The 18,904-nt window shown below is 37.6% G+C and overlaps 1 protein-coding gene across 2 annotated transcripts in view; it reads right to left on the minus strand.

The window, feature by feature from the left end:
* Nucleotides 1-18,904, minus strand: part of ZFPM2 (zinc finger protein, FOG family member 2) — a gene marked incomplete at both ends in the record, with an annotated part of 319,351 nt that overhangs the window by 102,305 nt on the left and 198,142 nt on the right. For both annotated transcript variants that reach the window (XM_082015644.1, XM_082015643.1), the window contains one exon: nucleotides 4,368-4,479. In XM_082015644.1, coding sequence (XP_081871770.1) covers nucleotides 4,368-4,479 — 112 coding nt within the window. The remainder of the gene's footprint in view (nucleotides 1-4,367; nucleotides 4,480-18,904) is intronic.

Genomic DNA, 18,904 nt, shown 5'->3' on the forward strand with positions numbered 1-18,904 from the left:
GAGACGCGCCCGGCAGCTGCCGCCTGGCCGGGCGGCGTGCTCGGTGGTACGCCACGCGCCCCGGCCGGCCCAGACACGCGGCCGCCGTGTTGGTTTTCCTGCACGGAGTTATCCTGTGGTGCTCTGCAATCAATTACTGTTATACCACCATCATTAATAATTTTCTTAATGAAAATGATTCTGTTGATCTCCGTTGTATTTTAATTATCAGAGTTAAGCATAATTACACTGCAGCTCTGAGCTGGCATGCAGACTCCTTTAGGGCGCAATTTTGTTTTAACACACTGATAATGTAATTTTACATTGTGTCAGTTGTTTAGTTATTATCCAGTCGTACAATTCCGCTGTATTCCTGATAACAGATAATAACCTTAGCACCTCCTATATCCTGAAGTCATTTAAAAAGCTATATTGGAATTTCACAACTAGCTAACTTAATCGCCTTATGATTTTATAATTCCCACAGCTAAATATTTGTACAGACACCCTGTTTTAACAATGCCACTAAACATACGGTATCCATACATTTCACATAAATGGCTTAAATAATATCTAGAAAAACGTCTGTTATATGAGCATCATTTTCAGTCTGTGCAACTGTATTTTTTACATCGTTTCTGTTCTGTTCTATTCAGTCGTAATTCATTTTTGGAATCCCTTACAGACCCAGTGGAAGATCTGCAGTTAATACACCACCCCCTTCCTAGGTTGTGGGGGGATTCCCACCTCTGGTCTTAGAGATTTACCAGGTCTGATCCACAACCCTGTTAGGCATGAATGCTTCTCAAGCACACCATGTTGAGATGAACATACAGTTCATGCATTAAAACTTCCCACCAGTGTATCTTGCTTGAATTACTGAAACTCTGTTTTTTTGGAAAGAATATATTTATAACCCTAGATAAGGCACGATTCCTAAAATCTGTCTCTAAAATTTCAGTTACTGTGTCTAGGTCATCTCTTAAATTATTGAATAGACTATTTTTGAAACATGAGAGAAGTTTGACATACATATTAAAACAAAAAGAGCATGTCTTTTAAATGTAATTACAGTTGTAAAAGTTTCCTTTCAAAAAAATAGAATGGGATAATGGCACATGCCATGAGTAGGCAGCTTGTATCAGAGCTCCTAAAAAGGGATATTAATGAGCTGTTTTTCCCTTTTCTAATTTCTCCTGGTATTGAGGAAATGTAGTTATAAAAAATACAGATAGAAATAAGTGATCCTAGACTAAATAGAATTAATTTCAAATCCGAATAGTTATTTCATAGCTATTCACTCTGAATGTACTCTGATGTACGATTTTAAATAACCAGTTTCTTAATCTAAAAATTTATATAGAAGATGACTTGTGATTCCATTGTAATAATTTAGCAATATAATCCTATGTATGTGTACATCATATGGATACACATACGTATATGTGCACACACCTTTTCTGTTTGCTTGCCTAGGGAAAATATTTTATGGAGAGTTTTGAAGGCAAAGTTAGCTGCCCAGCTCAGATTCACTTTCAAGAGGAACTACATGACAGACTCTTCTCCCTGTGATTATTCCATGTGCAATACTTGGGCTCCTATGGTGCCCATAGCTTCTAGTGAACTGAAGTCAGGCTGGCATTCCTATGCTCTCCTGAAAGATCTGGAAAAAATTCTGCTCTTAAAGATATTGCTGTAATAAGCTAAAAGGAAATATGGCATGCACTTTCGAGTCAGCAACTGACTGACAGTACCATGGACTGCTAGCCAGTTCTCGGACTTCTTTTCCTCTTAGAAATGTGCCAGTTTAGTCCACTCATCTCATCTTGGGTGTAGGAAGGAAAACAGCTCCCAGGTGACCAAATCTGATACATGTGCAATTCCACACCTTTCTTCAGCTAATTGCTTTCAGAAATAACAATGTATTGCTAAGCAAACTAACAAAATTATACACATGCAACTACAACATAACATCGAATTACAACTACGTGCCAGCTGACACCGTTTCATTAGAAGTAATGGCACTATAGGAGACAGAAACCTAACACAAATCAAGGCAATGTAATCTGGAATGATGAGATACAAATTGAAGGAAGAAACATTATTCTATTTATTTATTTTACCATCTTCTATTTGACATTGTTTTGTGATCCAAGCCAATTAATCTTCCTAGTACAAAAAGGCTCAAGGGAAGCGTAGGTGCTTAACGAACGACAGAGCAGCCAACTCAAAGCGCAATGAGATGAACAGAGTGCAGTGAAGGTAAAGCCTATCTACAACTTCTTTCCTGCATTAGTTTAGTGAAGTAGTAGGTTTTTAACAGGTATTTATAAATTAGGGCTCAAATTTATCCTCAACTTCAGTTTTAATACACATCTATGGTAGAGATAAGAGTTCACCTTGAGCACTGTATGACTGTCTCACAATACCTTGTTAATCAAGTACTAAAATAATCAGCATCATCAGTGAAACAAAATCCAGCACATCTGAATGAAAAGAGTAACATTTTGGGCTACTCACATTGCACCAAACTGGAGAAAGTTTTTAATATTTGGAAAAAAAAAAATTTCAATAGGTTAAATCAGACAGCACTGAAACTGCCTAATGAATTAGTTAGTGTTTGTAAAGTACTTTGAAGATGAAAAGTCTTACTGGTATATACGTGCTAAGTTTTACTATAATTACAGAAAGAATGTAATACTTGATAAGAAATTGTCCTATAAGAATTTGCAGAAGCTATATTTTGGAGTGAAAGTAATTTCCAATTACATCAAACAGTTTTTGCAGAAAAGTTTGCCTGTGAGTTCTCAGTACTATGAATAGCAAACTGCAGTTCTGGATTCACGGGAAAAGCCACTGTATTACTCAGAGCACTTTGCTGCTTCTCCCACTTGGGCAGCAATCAGCAAGCTGCGAAGGAAGTGCAGCTCAACCCTTTTCAGATCTGAGCCCAGTTCTCTAGTACTGCAGGTGTTTCAGGTTGCAGAATGAATGTGTTGGCATTCTGTAATTATAATAGAAAGATTTTATAAGACCCTGGTGTGCAACTCATTTTTAACATGCAAATTCGCTGTTTTCAGTGTTTCAACTTTCAAAGGCTTGTGGCAGTTTAAAAGCAATCCTCTTATAAGTGTATAAATTGCAATGATTATAGGAACAAGTTGTAATTGTTTCTAGTAAGTTTTTAGGAGTCTTTGATGTTATGATTAGTGTTTTGTATGTTAATATATTGATACGGGTGCTTATTTGCCTGGATGCTTGTATGCTGAAATGGTCACTAGGTTGCCTCAGCAAACAAATCTTTGATCTCAGTAGGTCTGTTTGGTTAGAAATAAAACCTAAAAGAAATTAAACAAGAACAGTGCATGTTCTGAAGTAGTCATAAAGTGCTGAGATTGGTGATTGAAGTACAAGGAAGGAAAGTCATAGTTTTGCAACCTGACCTTCAGGGAGAATGCCAAAACCAGCTACACTAAATAAGTTATTCTTGTTCAATGTATTCAAGTGGTGGGTTTTTGTTTTGTTTTGTTTGGGGTTTTTTGGGGTTTTTTTCAACATTCTGTTGAACCACATTTACAAAGCTTTCACAGTGACTGACCAAACAGCGTGGTGCATAGTCCATGGCACTATAGATTGAACCCAAGGCTCTTTGGTTTGGTTCAAGATGCAAGACAAAAGGCTTTGCATCTTGAACCAAAGTAGCTGTTAGATGTGGTACATTAGACAAAGCATGTTTGGGGGGCCTTGTAAGAACTCGTGTTGACTTGAGTAAACCTGCCAATTCACATAAGACAGAAATGATATGCATTGCCACTAGCCAATACATTCCAGTGAAGAAGCATCACGTCATGCCACTACACAGAGACTGGAATGTGAGTAGTGGCAACCCTGAAATCCAGTTGCAGTTATCTTCTGTTACTATGCTGACACGAAGTCTTATCATAGTCCAATCAAATTTGCATTCTTCTTATAAAACCAGACTTCAGTTAGTAGTCCACAATGTAATGTAACACATAGAAATGCTATCCAGTATGTCCAATAAAATGTCAGAAAGAATTCACCTGTTTAAAGTGTATAGATTTTACTGATGTTTCCCAAGAAGCACTAACTCTCAGAGAGAAATGCATGGTATCTCTTATGTCAGTTGACGTCTTTCTGTGTTTATAAAGCATTTAATACACTGCAGACACCATGTAGGCTTTTCATATCATTAAAAGAAAAAAACAAACAAAAAAAAGCAAAACCAGAACATGGTAGGAAAATGTGAATGAAAACTGTTTGACTTTAAGGGGACACAAGCTACTTCATTTTCCTATTACGCAACAAGGTGCATTTTTACTCAGTACCTTACACAAGAAAGTAGAGGAAAAAAATCAGCTTGTGTTTACCTTTGCTGTACACAATGCAGTTGTTTTTGTTGTCTTCTACTCCTTGCCAAGTCACATCCAGCAACCACTTGGGGCCAGCAGTCAGTACCATAGGGACTGAAGACTTTGTCTTCTGTAGGAAGGATGATAACAAACAGATGCCATTTGCTTGCCTTGATTAAGGACTTGAATAATAATAGTAATAATAATTTTATTTACAAACAACTAAATCTCCAAACCCATAAGCCAAGGTCTTATTCCCCCGCCTCAGGATTTTTTTTAAGAAGACATAAGCAGTAAGCTTTACTTCTTTCATTGATTGCATGGCGAAACTATTATCAAGGATTTTTCCGAATGATATTGGATCAGATCTCCAAGATTAAGCAGATCTCTGGTGGCTAAGAATTATAAAGGGAATGCAGATGACTTTCACAGCAAAGAGCCAAGTGTTAGAAGTGAACTTTAGGCACATTGTACTTCATTATCTATGGGATCTCACTATTTCCTGGAACAGACAGGAAAGAATTTAAAGGCTTGGTATCCATTTCAAAGATCTGTCCTGGGTAACATTTGTATTATCATAGGAAATTGTTGTGAATGGATAATGGAATTTTTCCCCTTTTGCTAAGTGTTGATGTGTGATTTCACTATGTCTGAAATAATAACAATGCTAATGATTCGCTGCACTTCGTCTCCAAAAAGACTATAAAAGAAGTTGTATTAATAAATTCAAAAGCACAAAAGTAAAGGCTGACATCCATTGCACCTGAAAGGCATGCAGGCATGGAGATGCACGTTTAACAAAGCCATCCCCTGTGTGTATATCAGATTCTATATTTAGAGAATTTTGTATTTAAGGACATAAGGTAGAGGCTTCAAATTTATTAACACTTAACTCCTTTTACTAATCAAACGGCAAAACCCCTGTGTGGGTAATCCTGAGTTTGTCAGTATGTGGCACTGAGATGCCACTTAGACTTCTGTCATTCACAGTTCTTTTTCTCTATATCAAACGTGAAACCACATCAGAGAGTACAAAGTACAATAGTCACCAGGTAACTTTTAATTTTTTTTTTTTTTCCTGGGATATAATGCTGTCCAAGACATTCCAGCCTTTTCAAAGAGAATTTGATTAATTATTTTATATTCCACTAATAATTCTCTAGTTGGCTCCAGCTATGTTCTATTGTGATGTTCTGTACGATTAAGAGAGTTAAAAAATATTATGATATGGAAAATCATATATTTACATGGACATTCCAGATGTGTTGGTCACATTTATTATCCATGACTGTTCTAGAAGTGTAGTGAAGTATAATAAGAGTTACCATAGTATATATTACATTCTGAAAACATGCATGAAAAGATTTATTGGAAATAAGATATTATTTAACATATTTTATTAGTATGAGTATATTAATAATATTATGTAGGATATTTTTAATAAAATTTATGATATATCAATACTTTAACAAAGATGATAGAATAAGACATATTGAATGTCACAGTTCTTTACATTTTCAGGGTTTTTTTGATCTGTTTATTCTCTAATACTGTTTTATCAACTATAGTATTTCTTGCTTAATTTGCATTTTATATTTTGCATTTTTCATACAAATGTTTATGCATAAGTCACACTTCTATATGCACTCCATTATACTATTCATCTTCCAGAAGTGTTGGAAAAAACAGATAAAAATGAAGAAAAAAATTAATAAAAAGGAAAGTAACAGCTAGCGAGAACATACCTACCTAGTCTAAAAATACTCCAACCAGAGACATGCAATGTCTCAATTCCTAATGCTGCTTTTTCTACGGAAAGTTGCAGAAAGTGTGTTTGTTTATATGAAGCAAAATATGACAAGAGTCAACACAATTGCATGCATTTGAAATCTGAATTTAAATTCCAATTTCTAATTGGACAGTAAGCAAGACCTTTCTTTTTTTTTGTTTGGTTAAGTTCATCTATAAATTTTCAAGATGTCTGATATTACCAATTATGAAATCAGTGCAAAGTATTTACATATGGCCTGCACAGAAAATGATGTAGATGAAGCATGAACTCAAAAAGAACTGCAAGAGATGACATGAAAGGTAATCAATGTATCATCTCTATCTTCTATTATAGAAAAGTCTGGACTTTAGTGTCAGTTACACCAAAACAGTGTTAAGGCTGTCATGGAAACAAGGAAGGTGGCTATTCTTCACATAGGTGAGAATCATTCCCTTACTAAATACAAGCTTTAGCAAGAATGTTAGCAACCGTGACTGCACAGCAATGAAGAGGAGAAGGACCAGGACATGTTCCTACCACATGCTGCACTTCTCCAATTGCCATTTTCACAAGATCTAATTCCTATTTCTGGTTTTCTTCTCCCAGACATCTGACATTTCATTGTGTCTCTCCCATCTGCTGTAAGGGTATTATTTGCTATATATATAAGGGTGGTAACAAAAAGCCTCAAATAATATCAGGATCTTCTTGTGCTGGGCAATAGTTTATTATCTACATAGACAGGACAAATACTATGTCCAGGGAAAGGATTATACTTAACCACATACAGCTGAGGAATAAATGAGATGCAGAGATACCGTTTGACTTTCTCATGGAGACTAATTTCTCCTTTAGTAAGTGGTAGGCTTAGTCCCAGGCCACTGCTCCTGTTTCTTCTAGACAACGAGAGGAGCCCAGGCTGGTGCGTCATCCCTTCTGAGGTGAAACAGCAGCAGCAGCAGGTAGACTGAGCACCAGCAGCCAGGATGCAAGTTTGCTTTGCTGTACACCATCTACAGGGCCTTTTTGGAACTTAAAGAACTACATGGAGATCACTAAATTAGCTTCCAGGTGGGCTTGGCAGTAAAACTTGCAATTGGTTCAGCAGCTGTGAGTGGTCTCTAGGCACTAGAGATAGGCTGGAGGAAGAACAGGGTGTTTCGTCTCACAGCTCTGCTAGCCCAGAAGAGCTGGTGGACACCTCAAAAGAATTTCCCAATCTCCTATAGCTCTGCTCCCAAGCTGCACAGATATGTAAATAAACTTCTTTTAATATGAAAGCAAAACTTCACAAGGCCCTGGCTGCTTGTAAAGCTTGGCAGCTCCACTAAGGGAGACGGGCAATGGCTTCTCTTTGAAGTACCTCACAAGCATATTGTGTGAGCTGTAAGATGAGTCAGGACCATCACAGCAGTTCTTGGGGTTTGGCATCCTTTGAGGTTCACACGTTCATAGGAGGTGTTCACTACTGACAAAGGCTTGCTCTTGTTGTGCCTTATTACATAGTAAGAATTGAAGCAAGCCCGCTGATTCAGGAAAGGCCATTTCCCTAAAATGGATAAAATGAAAAGACCCCAGTCCAAGATAACAAGAAGCTATGGTTAAATCAGTCATGCCTTTATCACCTCAAGATTAGACTACTGCAATGCGCTATACCTGAGGCTACATTTTAAATCCATTCGAAAGCTGAAGCTGGTGCAGAATGCGGCAACCCGCTTGTAAAGCAGGATATCGTGCTCTGAGCGAATTACACCAGTGCTTTTTAATCTGCACTAAGTGTCTGTGGGATTTAAGGCGTTGGTTACAACCTGTGAAGCCTGGGACCTGTCCATTTGAGATACCTAACTGAGACCTGCCAGATCCTTTATCCCCACCATACAACCACAACTGAGACCCACCAAGGAACATGAAAAAGGTCTTTCTTGACTTGACACAGAAAAAAATCCTGGCAGGTCAAAATGTTCTTCATGACAACTCTTTACCTTTGGGACACCATCTCACTTGAAGTAAAGTATGTTCACGCTCTGACTCTCAGAGTGTACTATGAAAACCGTCCTGTAATTCATAAAATGCATTTGTCATACTGCAACTTGTAGTTGGTCATTCACAAATGGTGGTGGTGGTGGGTGGGTGGTCTTAGCTACTTTATGCTATCATCTGTTTTTTTTTTTTACAGTGCTGTTAGGAATATCTCTAGTTTAAGAAAGGTACCTTTTTACAAAAAAGCTTCTGTGATAGAGTAGCAACAGTATTATAGCTGCTTAAAAATAAGACTTCAAAAACCAAATAAAATTTTATTTCTTCTTCCAAAAGAACTGCTACAAATTAGTCAAAAGCTTACAAAGCATCCTGCTTACTGACTAAGTATAATCATAGGGATCTACTAACACAGGTGTCTATAAGATGGAGCCATACAAGAGGAACCTCACATTTTGGAAATGAGGGCACATTAAACTTGAACACGCTGTTCACCACTCTGTACTAGGTAAGTGTGTATTCTACACTACAGTAATTTTTACCTGAAAATGCAATTTCTGCTAATGCCTTCATGCCATAACTAGACAAATTTGACAAGGACAAACAGGGTCAAAACTGTGATCTCTTAGGGAACAATTAGAATCAGCTAATGAGGATGAAAGAGGTCAGGCAGGCATCCATTTTTCACTAACCTTTGAAGCAACTGGACAAACAAGGGAGGTAACCCTCAATAAATGTTTATATTCAGTCAAGAGGTTAATGGAGATAAAAATAGCCATCACAGCAGGCCGAAAATAGTTTTGCACTCTTGCTAAAAGGATTCAGTGCTGACAAGTAACATTAGATGGGCTCTTCCCTGCAAAGATTTCTACCATATGATGTGTGCAGCCTGGCAGAAACTTGAGGAAACCCCCACAGTGAAGGGAAAAATGGTATGAGCAAGTTATTTGAAATCTATGAAATTCTGATGTCAAATGCCTGATCGTTGTGAGCTGTTTCCTAAGAAGCTGTGCCAGAGCAAGAAATAGATACTGAGCTGATGTTCAGTAAGTTGCTGTGACACAACCTTCCTGTCCCAGACATAGTGTTCCAAAAAGTGTTCAATATTATTTAAGGAGATGTACCATTCATTGAAAAATCAATCTTTATCTTTTTTTTTTTGTTCAGTTAGTACAGGGCTCTATAATGTCAAAACTACTTCCTTAAAGTACTCTCACCAAAACAGAGGAAAGTTGCTGGTGACTTAAGATACTCAAGGGCTTTGCTTCTAATTCTGTTTTGGTTCCCACAAACAGATTTTCTTTCTAAATCTCAAAGAGTTTGAGTTCCCATAAAAGATACAGAAGATTACCAAAATGTCTTCATGCTCTTGGAGAAAGTTCTTATGCCCCACTGTGCAGTGTTACTTTATTAGCAAATTAAAAACAAGACTGTACTGGGAGGAGAACTGTAAATATACCTCAGGTGCCTTCAGATATGAGGCTGGCAAGTAAAACACCAGTTAATACACTGACGGAGGTTTCTACTTTGAAATTCAAGTTAAATTCAATTTGATTGTCACAGGTTGACACATCTTCTGACACACTGGAACTGCAGAACCTCCCCTCTCGAGAGGTTAAGTTCACCTTTGGCGGCCACCATATACAATACAGCAAAACAGTTCTGGCATGCTAACTAGTGATGCGCCAAACTAGTGATGGAGAAGAGATGGAGGGGTCAGTGTTACTCGCCAGTACCTTGGTCACGGTGGGAGGGAAAAAGTCCTCATATCTCTCTTACCCAGGTCTCTGGATTCTCATTACGTAACGCTAATGAGCATGGCAGTGCTGCACCAGCAGACTGACTGCTTGTGAAACAAATTGCATCATTCTTAGTCTACAATGCATTTACATTTGGCTATTTTGGGGGGGATTACACTTATCTGAAGAGGGAGTCTCTTCAGGGGTGGTTTGGGTTTTGGGTTTTTTTTGGTGATAGCAGAAGAAAAAGAATTGGTAACATTTGCAGAGGCTGTGGTCAAACCAAAGCCTCTAAATGTTTCAAACACAAAAAAGGGGAAAAAAAAGATTAAAAAAATGTACACACAGATGGAATCCCAAAAGACAGCTGGGACTCCCTGCAACTGAGAAACCCTGCTGTTTACCCCAAGAGATCATCATTTGTCAAGTGACAAAACTGAACATACATTTCACCATATATCCACAAACCTAAATCAGACCAAAGAAAATATTCAAACAAAAAAATACACCTTAGGTCTGTTAATATTTTCTAACACTTGTCATGACTTCAATATGATTCCCCATTTTTTATTAATATAAAATATGCCTGCTGATTAATGTCTCTAATGCAAATTAAATGTATGCTAAATGTTGAGATCATTACTTGTTACCTAGCTAGAATGCATTTTGTCAAATTTATAAAATAAACATAAATCAAATCTCACTGTAACTTAGGTACAAAATAATGGCTGTCAAAAGCAACCTTAGCTTGTTCTATTTAATCTGGGATACCCTTGGAGCCCATCTTCAAACTCTTCCCCAGAACTAAGAAGGTTTAAAATAATTAATCCAGATTCTGGAGCACCTGGTCCTAGCTGAGTATCCTGGCAATTCCTTCTGGCTGCTTGCCATGTGGTCCTGGAGGACATGACAACCAACTGATAGGAACAGGAATAGAAAATCTGGAAACTAGACCTCTGAATGCTCTGAGCTTCTCCTGCCCACAGCACCCCATGTTGATGGGCTTTCGACTCCTTTGCTTCCCTCCTATAAAGACTTTTCACCCGGCTTCACTCCACAGCTGCTCCTCCCCTGCCCTGTCCTCCTACCTTGCTCCTTCTTCCATAGCGTATGTACCTGAATAACTATGTCTAGATAACTCCTCCCTTTCCCAAAAAGCATGGGATGCACAACAGTGTATTTAGCCATCACTCTCTTGACTTGACTTTCTCATTATATTTCTCCTATTGCTCTCTGTCCTGTTCATTTCATTCTTGGAGAAAACAGCGCATATATATATATGTATATACACATAGTGTGTTTACACAATGACCGGCACCAGGAAACTATATTCTTAGTCAGTGCTGTGATTAGCACACATATGATTATGATAAATAAATACGATTAGGATATTCTGAAACTTGACAGTGCTAACTGAATCATCTCTGGTGTGGTGAGTTGATACCTGTGGGCAGCATGCCCACCGTCATTGTGTCTTAGTGCTCAGGTATCTTCTGTAGGTGTTGAACCTTTCTGCTTTACTGTAATGTTGAATACTTTGGATAATACTATTTCAGAGATGACATGCAGCTGTACCGATGAAATCACACTATATATAACTTATCTTTAGACAAGATATAATGCAGTGCTGCTTGCACACTTTCACATGGAACTATCAGTGCATTTTTCCAACTGGGTTAACCTTCCTGCTGTAAATTATTGTCTACTCTAAGAATTAGGTCTCTCTTTCTACTACTGAGACCACGTTGATATTTGCCAGTAAATATTTTCTGAATGCACTTGCTTGGATGTAACTCCTTTCACTTATGCTAAACATTTTTAATGTTAAATAGATGAATATTCCGCTCAGTATGGTTCAGCTGCAATTTTGCAAACATCGAGTTTACGCTGGATGGGTTGAGGGTCTAAACTCTGGGATAAACCATCAATCCCTGTTAATCGTCTGACATTTGCTCTCTTACTCTGCACAAAGATCACTTGGGCCTGGGGTAGTTAATGTGACAGCAGATATTCTAGATGATCAAGGAGCCAATTACAGAGGTTTTTCTAGCAGACATGAAGGCGTTTATATTGCATATTGTTAATTCTGCCTGGTCCTGCTGTCCAGCTATTTACACTGAAACCCTCCTCAATGATTGTTCTATCTATAGCTTAGTGACAGTGGTACTGAATAATTTCTGTTTTGCAGTAATTTTGGATTTTTTTCTCGTACTTTTTCTTACCCAGGAATGGATGATTTAAATCATAATTTTCAAAAGTCAAAAATTCATTTATTATATGTATTTATTTTTATCTAAGAAATCCATTAAAATACAAAAGAAAAAAGACGTTCATAAAGCCTCCTATAAACAGTCCATTACACAGAACTATAGATTAATTAGTAGTTATAGATTCTTCTTATTATATATTATTATTACTTTGTCTGGACTGCAAACACAGGTTGTGTATTTTACTTCAGAAAAGTGAATGTTTTTGTCATGAAAGGTGAATAAGTCATGCTTTAGCAGCAGTAAGAGATATTTTTAATTTCACTTTTTTTTCCCCAGAACCAAAAAGGTAGAAAAAAAATTCTCTGTATATGCTTGTCCAATATTTTAACTGTATAATCCAGTGCAGCTCTATTAGGATTATATTTCCAATGAATATTGTGAGGCCTTTATGAAATACATATTTAATACAAAGTCAGTGTAGTTAATGGTGTAGGTATTATAGTGTAATTCTCTTGATGTTGCATGACACAATACATGAACTTCAGTGGTGCACACACTGAATGCACACAACATATTATATATAAATTTTTACCTAAATAATTTGCAATAGAATTGGGGAATAAAGAAAAATCTTCTGTTCTTTTCTTCACAATTTTTAATGGCTTTTATGCATGCTTTTATTAGAAATTTATATATGTATCTTTACCAACAGGAAACACGGTACTTTAACAGTGTAAATCCAATACACAATCCTCTACCCAAGTTTTATATTTGTTAAGACAGCATAATCATTTAAGGTAGAAGTTTAACACATGATTCAACAACCAGAAGTCTACACGTATGACTTTGATTAATTATTTTTAGTTCAGTTAAAACATCCCAGTTTATCTCATTTTAAGATTATCCTTGACATATTTAGAAATCCTAATGCAGATTTTATGGCCCACACCTATCCCTGATGGTGCTAATGGACTAGACATAATGAATCATTCTAATTTGGATGAAAGGACCACACAACATTGTGGCAGTCCTTTAGAGAATTAAGGCTCAATTCTGATCTTCCAGACTTATGAATGTGTTTTTGGGATTAGGCTGCGTATCTGTACATCTGTTGAGTCTCGGGGTGAACACTCAGCTAAGTGTTCTGACCTTCCAATGTACTGTATCAAATGTGCGGCCTTGGGATATGAAAGGATTTGATTACAACTGTATTTTAACACTGATTTAATATATAATTATGGGGTAAAACCTAATTCCTCCTTACATCTTCATGTTGAAAATTCCATCACTATTAAGCAGACACTAGGATATTTTTCGCCCAGTGAGTATGATAGTAAATGGAAGAAACTCAAACACCCAGGATAATGTAAAATCAAGGACAATCTTCTTAGGAATGGCTTTAAAATCAGCTTCTTGTGTCTGTAAAAAACAAGTTTAAATTATCTCCTGTGAGCGTGTTGCTAGTTGGTACACTGTTGCATTATTGCACTTGACTGATTGTTGACTGCTTACATAAAAATAAACTGGAGCAAGGTGCCATTAGTGATTTTCAATGTTACTCTATGCTTTTTTGTCTACAAGTAATGAGGTGAGGAATTAATTTTACAGATATATATAATATTGATGGAAAAGTTTGTAAATGCTTGGAATTTTTGGTTATTCTCTATTCACTTTTGATTTCTATTTTCCAGTCTATCAAAGATAGAATACCATAAAATATCCTTTAGCTGGTTAAAGATTCATAAGATACACATAGTGTTTTCATAGAATTTTTTTTTATTCCAATTGAAACCCTTTCCCAAATATTACCAGTGAAAAAACCTACAAAATATTAAAATAGAATTCACAAGAAAATTAGTTCAGTAGAAATTAGCATATGACTATGTAGTATTTTCGGGTTTTTAATCTTACTTCCATTCCATCAAATTTTATATAGATTTTACAATAACAATGGTATTGAGTGACTGATTAATATAGGGATTTCAGAGTAAATACATTTCAGAATTTTGTGCTTTTTCATGAATATGATCTTGCACAGATCTGAATTATGGATTAATGGTGCTTACATGTTCTTTATCATTTCAGAAGGCTTGGACCAAGAAGACGAACTGTGCAGAGCAGCACCTTTACCTTGCAAGCAGTTACTTTCTTACAGTTGAAGAATATGTTACACATAATGAGGTCATTTTTTCCCCACTGTCTTAAAAGCTTGAGGATTTTTTTTTTTGCTGTTCTCACATAAAAATGAAAATGAAGTTCCCTAAAATGCCCAATGGCAGATTAAAAGGATCCTCATTTTTTGTAGCTTGTACGACACAGTTGTGTAACGCAGCTCTCGCTTTAATTTCTTCAGTGTACTGATTATATGCAGCATGACGAAGAACTGCAACTATGCAAGTTCCCATAAAAAAAGAAGTTTTCAAAGAATGGGTGAAGGTCTTTCACTGGGACTGGAGATAAAGATGGAGAGTCCAGCAGCGGGACTGGTGAGTACAGGGCTCTGGTTCCAGTAAGACTCAACAAACAGCTCAGATCAGAATCTAAAGTGCAGGAAAAACAGCCTGTAGCTTCGAGATTAGCTTTCTCACACTATTCCTGAGTTAAGCCAGTACAAACATCATCATGAATGCATAATTATGATTATGCACTACACTATGCATAATAGATCTTAAAATCTGGAAACAAAGAAGTAGTGTAGGAATGCTGCTTTCAGGCTTTTGGTTTTGAACATGATGAAGCTGGGTGTAAGGGTGAAAGACTTTCTGTAAGTAAAAGCAGTTCCAAGAAAATACATTTTACTTGGAAAATTCATTCAGATACTTATGAAACATTTACACATAAAAGAAGGGCTAAAAGGGAGATAGGGACCTGGTGTTATGTTTATAACTTGAAAATAACAATGAATGAAGCCCAAACCCCTTCCATTTTAACATATTTTAGGGAACTCAAAAAACCTATCAATTGGACTAAGTAACAATAGACAAAGAAGCTGGCAGCTTGGCAAGTTTATTTAAAGGATCTTTTTCTCAGAAAGAAGTATATTGATTTTTTTAAATTCTTTGCAGCAAGTATTTGACTATGAACCAATATCTGTTTCTGGGACTGATGGATATACACAGTCTGGTATCCTAAGTTTAAATGACAGTATTGATAAAAGAGTGATGCAACTTGCTTAAAGGGAGCTGATGGATTCATTCCCTTTCATGTGTAGAAACAAAACAGTGTGAAAATGATGAACGGAATAACTGGGTACGTCTACGACTTCAGAATATTGGTGTCAAACTCTTGCCAATTAGCAGTCTACTGATTAAGCCACTTCGGGACAGCAGTGCTGCAGCTCTGTGTTCTCTGATGGGACCCCTCAGGACCGGTAAAGCCTCTGTTTGGGATCACAAGTCCAAGGAGAGGTCCTCAAGTGGAAGTGGGCTAACTTTCAAAAATAGGGAGCATCAAAAAGAACAAGAAGTTTGCACCTAGGTCATAGGAGTCAGGTTAATTTTTAATTTTTTTTTCTTTCTATGAAATGAAAACTCAGAGTGGTAATAAGAATAACACTGGGTACCGCCACACTGCGGACTGAATTTAAGTGATTAGAAAACTATTCTACCATTGGCTCAGACCAGTTTCACAAATAATGATTTTTCAATTCCAGATGGTAATTTCTCCTCTAAGGCCTTTCCTGGTTCAAAGAAAATCAAATCAAAACCCTTCTGCTTCCGATAAAATTTTCAAATCAATTTTCAGATACCTGAGCATAAGAAAGAAGCCAGCTTCCAAACATTCCTAGTACTTCAATATCCCAGTGAAGCGAATAAAAGGAAAAGAAAGCCCCTCTTCAGTGCATGTGTTATGGAGCCAAGAAAGCAACCTAACACCACAAACAGCATCAGCAGCATGAAAAATCAAGAGCTCTAAAGGAGCAAAAGCTTCAGAAATTGGCAGAATCAGAGAAGTCCAGGCTATCAAACAGAAGTTAGTAAAACTTTATACCGGAATTTGTCTTGTTGTTCTCACAGAAGTTGGCATTAAAACGCTACAGTGCTCCAGCCACCTATCTGTTTCAAACAACTTCCACGTATCACTTGGCACTAACTGGCAGCAGCTGTTGGAGGCAGACTTGAACCTGGCATCCCAACTGAGCAGGGCCTTTTCCCTGCTCCCGGGAGATAGGGACCTCCGGGTGGGGTGTGAGGCCCCGCCAGCGCGGGGCATCGCTCGCGGGTGGCAGCCGCCTGGCTTGAGGGTCACTGCAACCTCCGCACGCCCGGCACCCCGCCGCGGCCGTCACAAGCCTTCTCAATTTTTAAGGGAAGGAAACGAATAACTGACTGATTTTCGCAAGCTCTGATCCCATTTGCACGTTGAAGGGAGGTGGCCACGTCTGCGGAGCCCGTGAGCCTCTGGCAGCTCCTGCTGATTCCATGGGGAACAGTTGGGTGACGAACAGGCGAAAATCTGCCTCTTCGCTCCTCCACCACGGAGGCGAGCTTTGGTCAAACTTTCTTCTGCTAAGCTGTGGATGGTGAACGAGCAAACCCAAGCCGCGGCATCAAACAAAAGACACGCCGCTCAAAGCCGGCGCTGGCTGTGGCATGGCTTTTAGGGTCCCAATCAGCTGCTAGGAGAGGAAAAGGGATGCTCGGGACCGAGCGCTCCTGCCACACGCAGCGCGGGCGGCACCGGCCTCTGCTCGTTGAAAGTTCAAGTGAAACTTGATTTACAGCCGCGCCTTGGGCGGCGGGCGAGCGCTGCGAGCGCGGAGAAAGAGCTGGACAAAGAGTGATGGGAGGCGGGGGCTGGGGGCGGCGGCTTCCCCCAGTATTATAAAAATGCATCTTATTCTGTTTTTAATCAACGAACCTTATCCAGCAATCAAGGCAGATATACAATAAGCTGAGCTACTCTGTAAATCTAAACATTCCCCACAAATAGAAAAGATACAGCCTGAGCTCTCTGATTGTTACTACGGCAACTATCTAAAATGAAAATCTTGTTAACCCTTTGCACGCTGTAGCCACCAATGCATCAGTGTTAGCTGACTTCCGTGCACTTATCTCTCCTTTCTCCCCCTCAAGAAAGTCATAATTGTATTGCTTCACAGTAGTTATGCTCTGGTTATCCTATGTGAGACTGAAAGGACTGCGATAGGTGGTAGTTTCGTATGTACAGCTGAGTTTTGTTACTTGCTCATTACTGGGATTATAGCTCAAAAAACATCTAATAAAACACAAGAGAAAATCCTTAGATTACTCCACAAGACCTGGGATTTTGATTAAAACCTTGACAACAGGAATGGGATGCTTTCTACTAAGCCCCACCACTGCTTGTTTTCTTTTAGTTAGGAAATAATTTGACTGTAAATATAAGATATTTGTCAGAGGAATTATTCTTCTACAGTTCATTATAAACAGGCTACTTTTAAAACACTTTTTTTAAAGCTTCTGTTTCTCAAGTACTGCACAGAAGACTGCCAGCTATTTTAACAAAACAATGTATTAACCACATTGAAATGTATTTGAAAATTAATAGGCAGGTATTGGACTTGAAATCTCTCTTAAATGCAAGAAAATTGAGACAAATGAGAAAACTGACTAATTTCTACAAGAGTAGCAGATGACTTTACAGTCAGGTTTATACTTGTCATTATAACATCTACGTGGCAGTGTCACGACAAAGTGAAATTCTCTGCAGTTCTCTGCAAAAGTCTTCCAGAGCTCATTGCTGAAAACAACTGAAGCCACGGAAATTCTGTATTTAAACTGAAGGAGGCAGGACATGGCCCATGGACATCAATTCTATCGATTCTTTTACTTCGTGCCCACCATGTAATTAAGAGCGACCCTTCACTACTAGGCAGAATGCGACTCTATGGCATTCCCACGTATGTCATTTAAGACAAATACACACCATATCAATTGATTCCTACTGAACGAGAAATAACTGATATTTTACAGCATTCACTTCAGTCAGTTTAACATAGATAAAGTTAAAAGGTCTTGGACATTTTTGCAGAACTGTGTAACATATATGTAGCTTGAACAAATTAATAAACAACATACTTTCTTTACAAAAGCAAAATTTACATGTAACTAAGCCCATATAACTTGAAGTGAGCAAAATAGTGTGTAAATTATCTTAAGATCTTTTTGGAAGATTTTGTCCATGTTAAATTCAAGGTTATCAAACTTACATTAGATTAAAGATGCCATTTACAATTAAAATGGAAGAATAACCAAACTGAGTATCTTAAGATTAGTGAAATATCAGGACCATAATATTCAATTTTATTAAAAGGAGACATTGACTAAGATTTTTAAGCTTCCCTAGAATTGTTTCAAACATTTAGAAAAAAAAATGGTTTAAAAAAAGAAATTCGATGCTTTGTTATAAATGTGTGTATCAGTGCATGATGTTAGAAGTTAGAAATCTTAATATGTGCTAATCTTATTTACAGAAAATTCAACCCATTAAAGTGAACAACCTAGCTTTTTCTTTTTCATCTTAATAAACACCTATGTTTCAAAAAAAGCTCACAGACCTCACCTGCACTCTACACAAACTGAAGGACAGACTACTGGCACTGGGCAAAAAACACACCTGGTCTTACCCAAAATTTTTTACGTTTGATGTAAAGACTGCACCTAATTTGAGGTTTTGGATCAGGATCAGTGAAGTGCACAACACATGTAAGGACGGTGCTGGAATACACATAGGTAAGAAAACATTCACGAGGAGAATGACATGAATTAATTTCTCTGACTCAGTATATGTTCCAACTGTATTTCGCCAACTTCGAAAATACTTTTTTCATTTTTATGTAACTAATTTAATATACAGCATTCAAAGTAACTTTTTTTT

The sequence above is a fragment of the Phaethon aethereus genome, assembly GCF_964289735.1.
Source record: "Phaethon aethereus genome assembly, chromosome: 2".
Lineage (NCBI taxonomy): Eukaryota > Metazoa > Chordata > Aves > Phaethontiformes > Phaethontidae > Phaethon > Phaethon aethereus.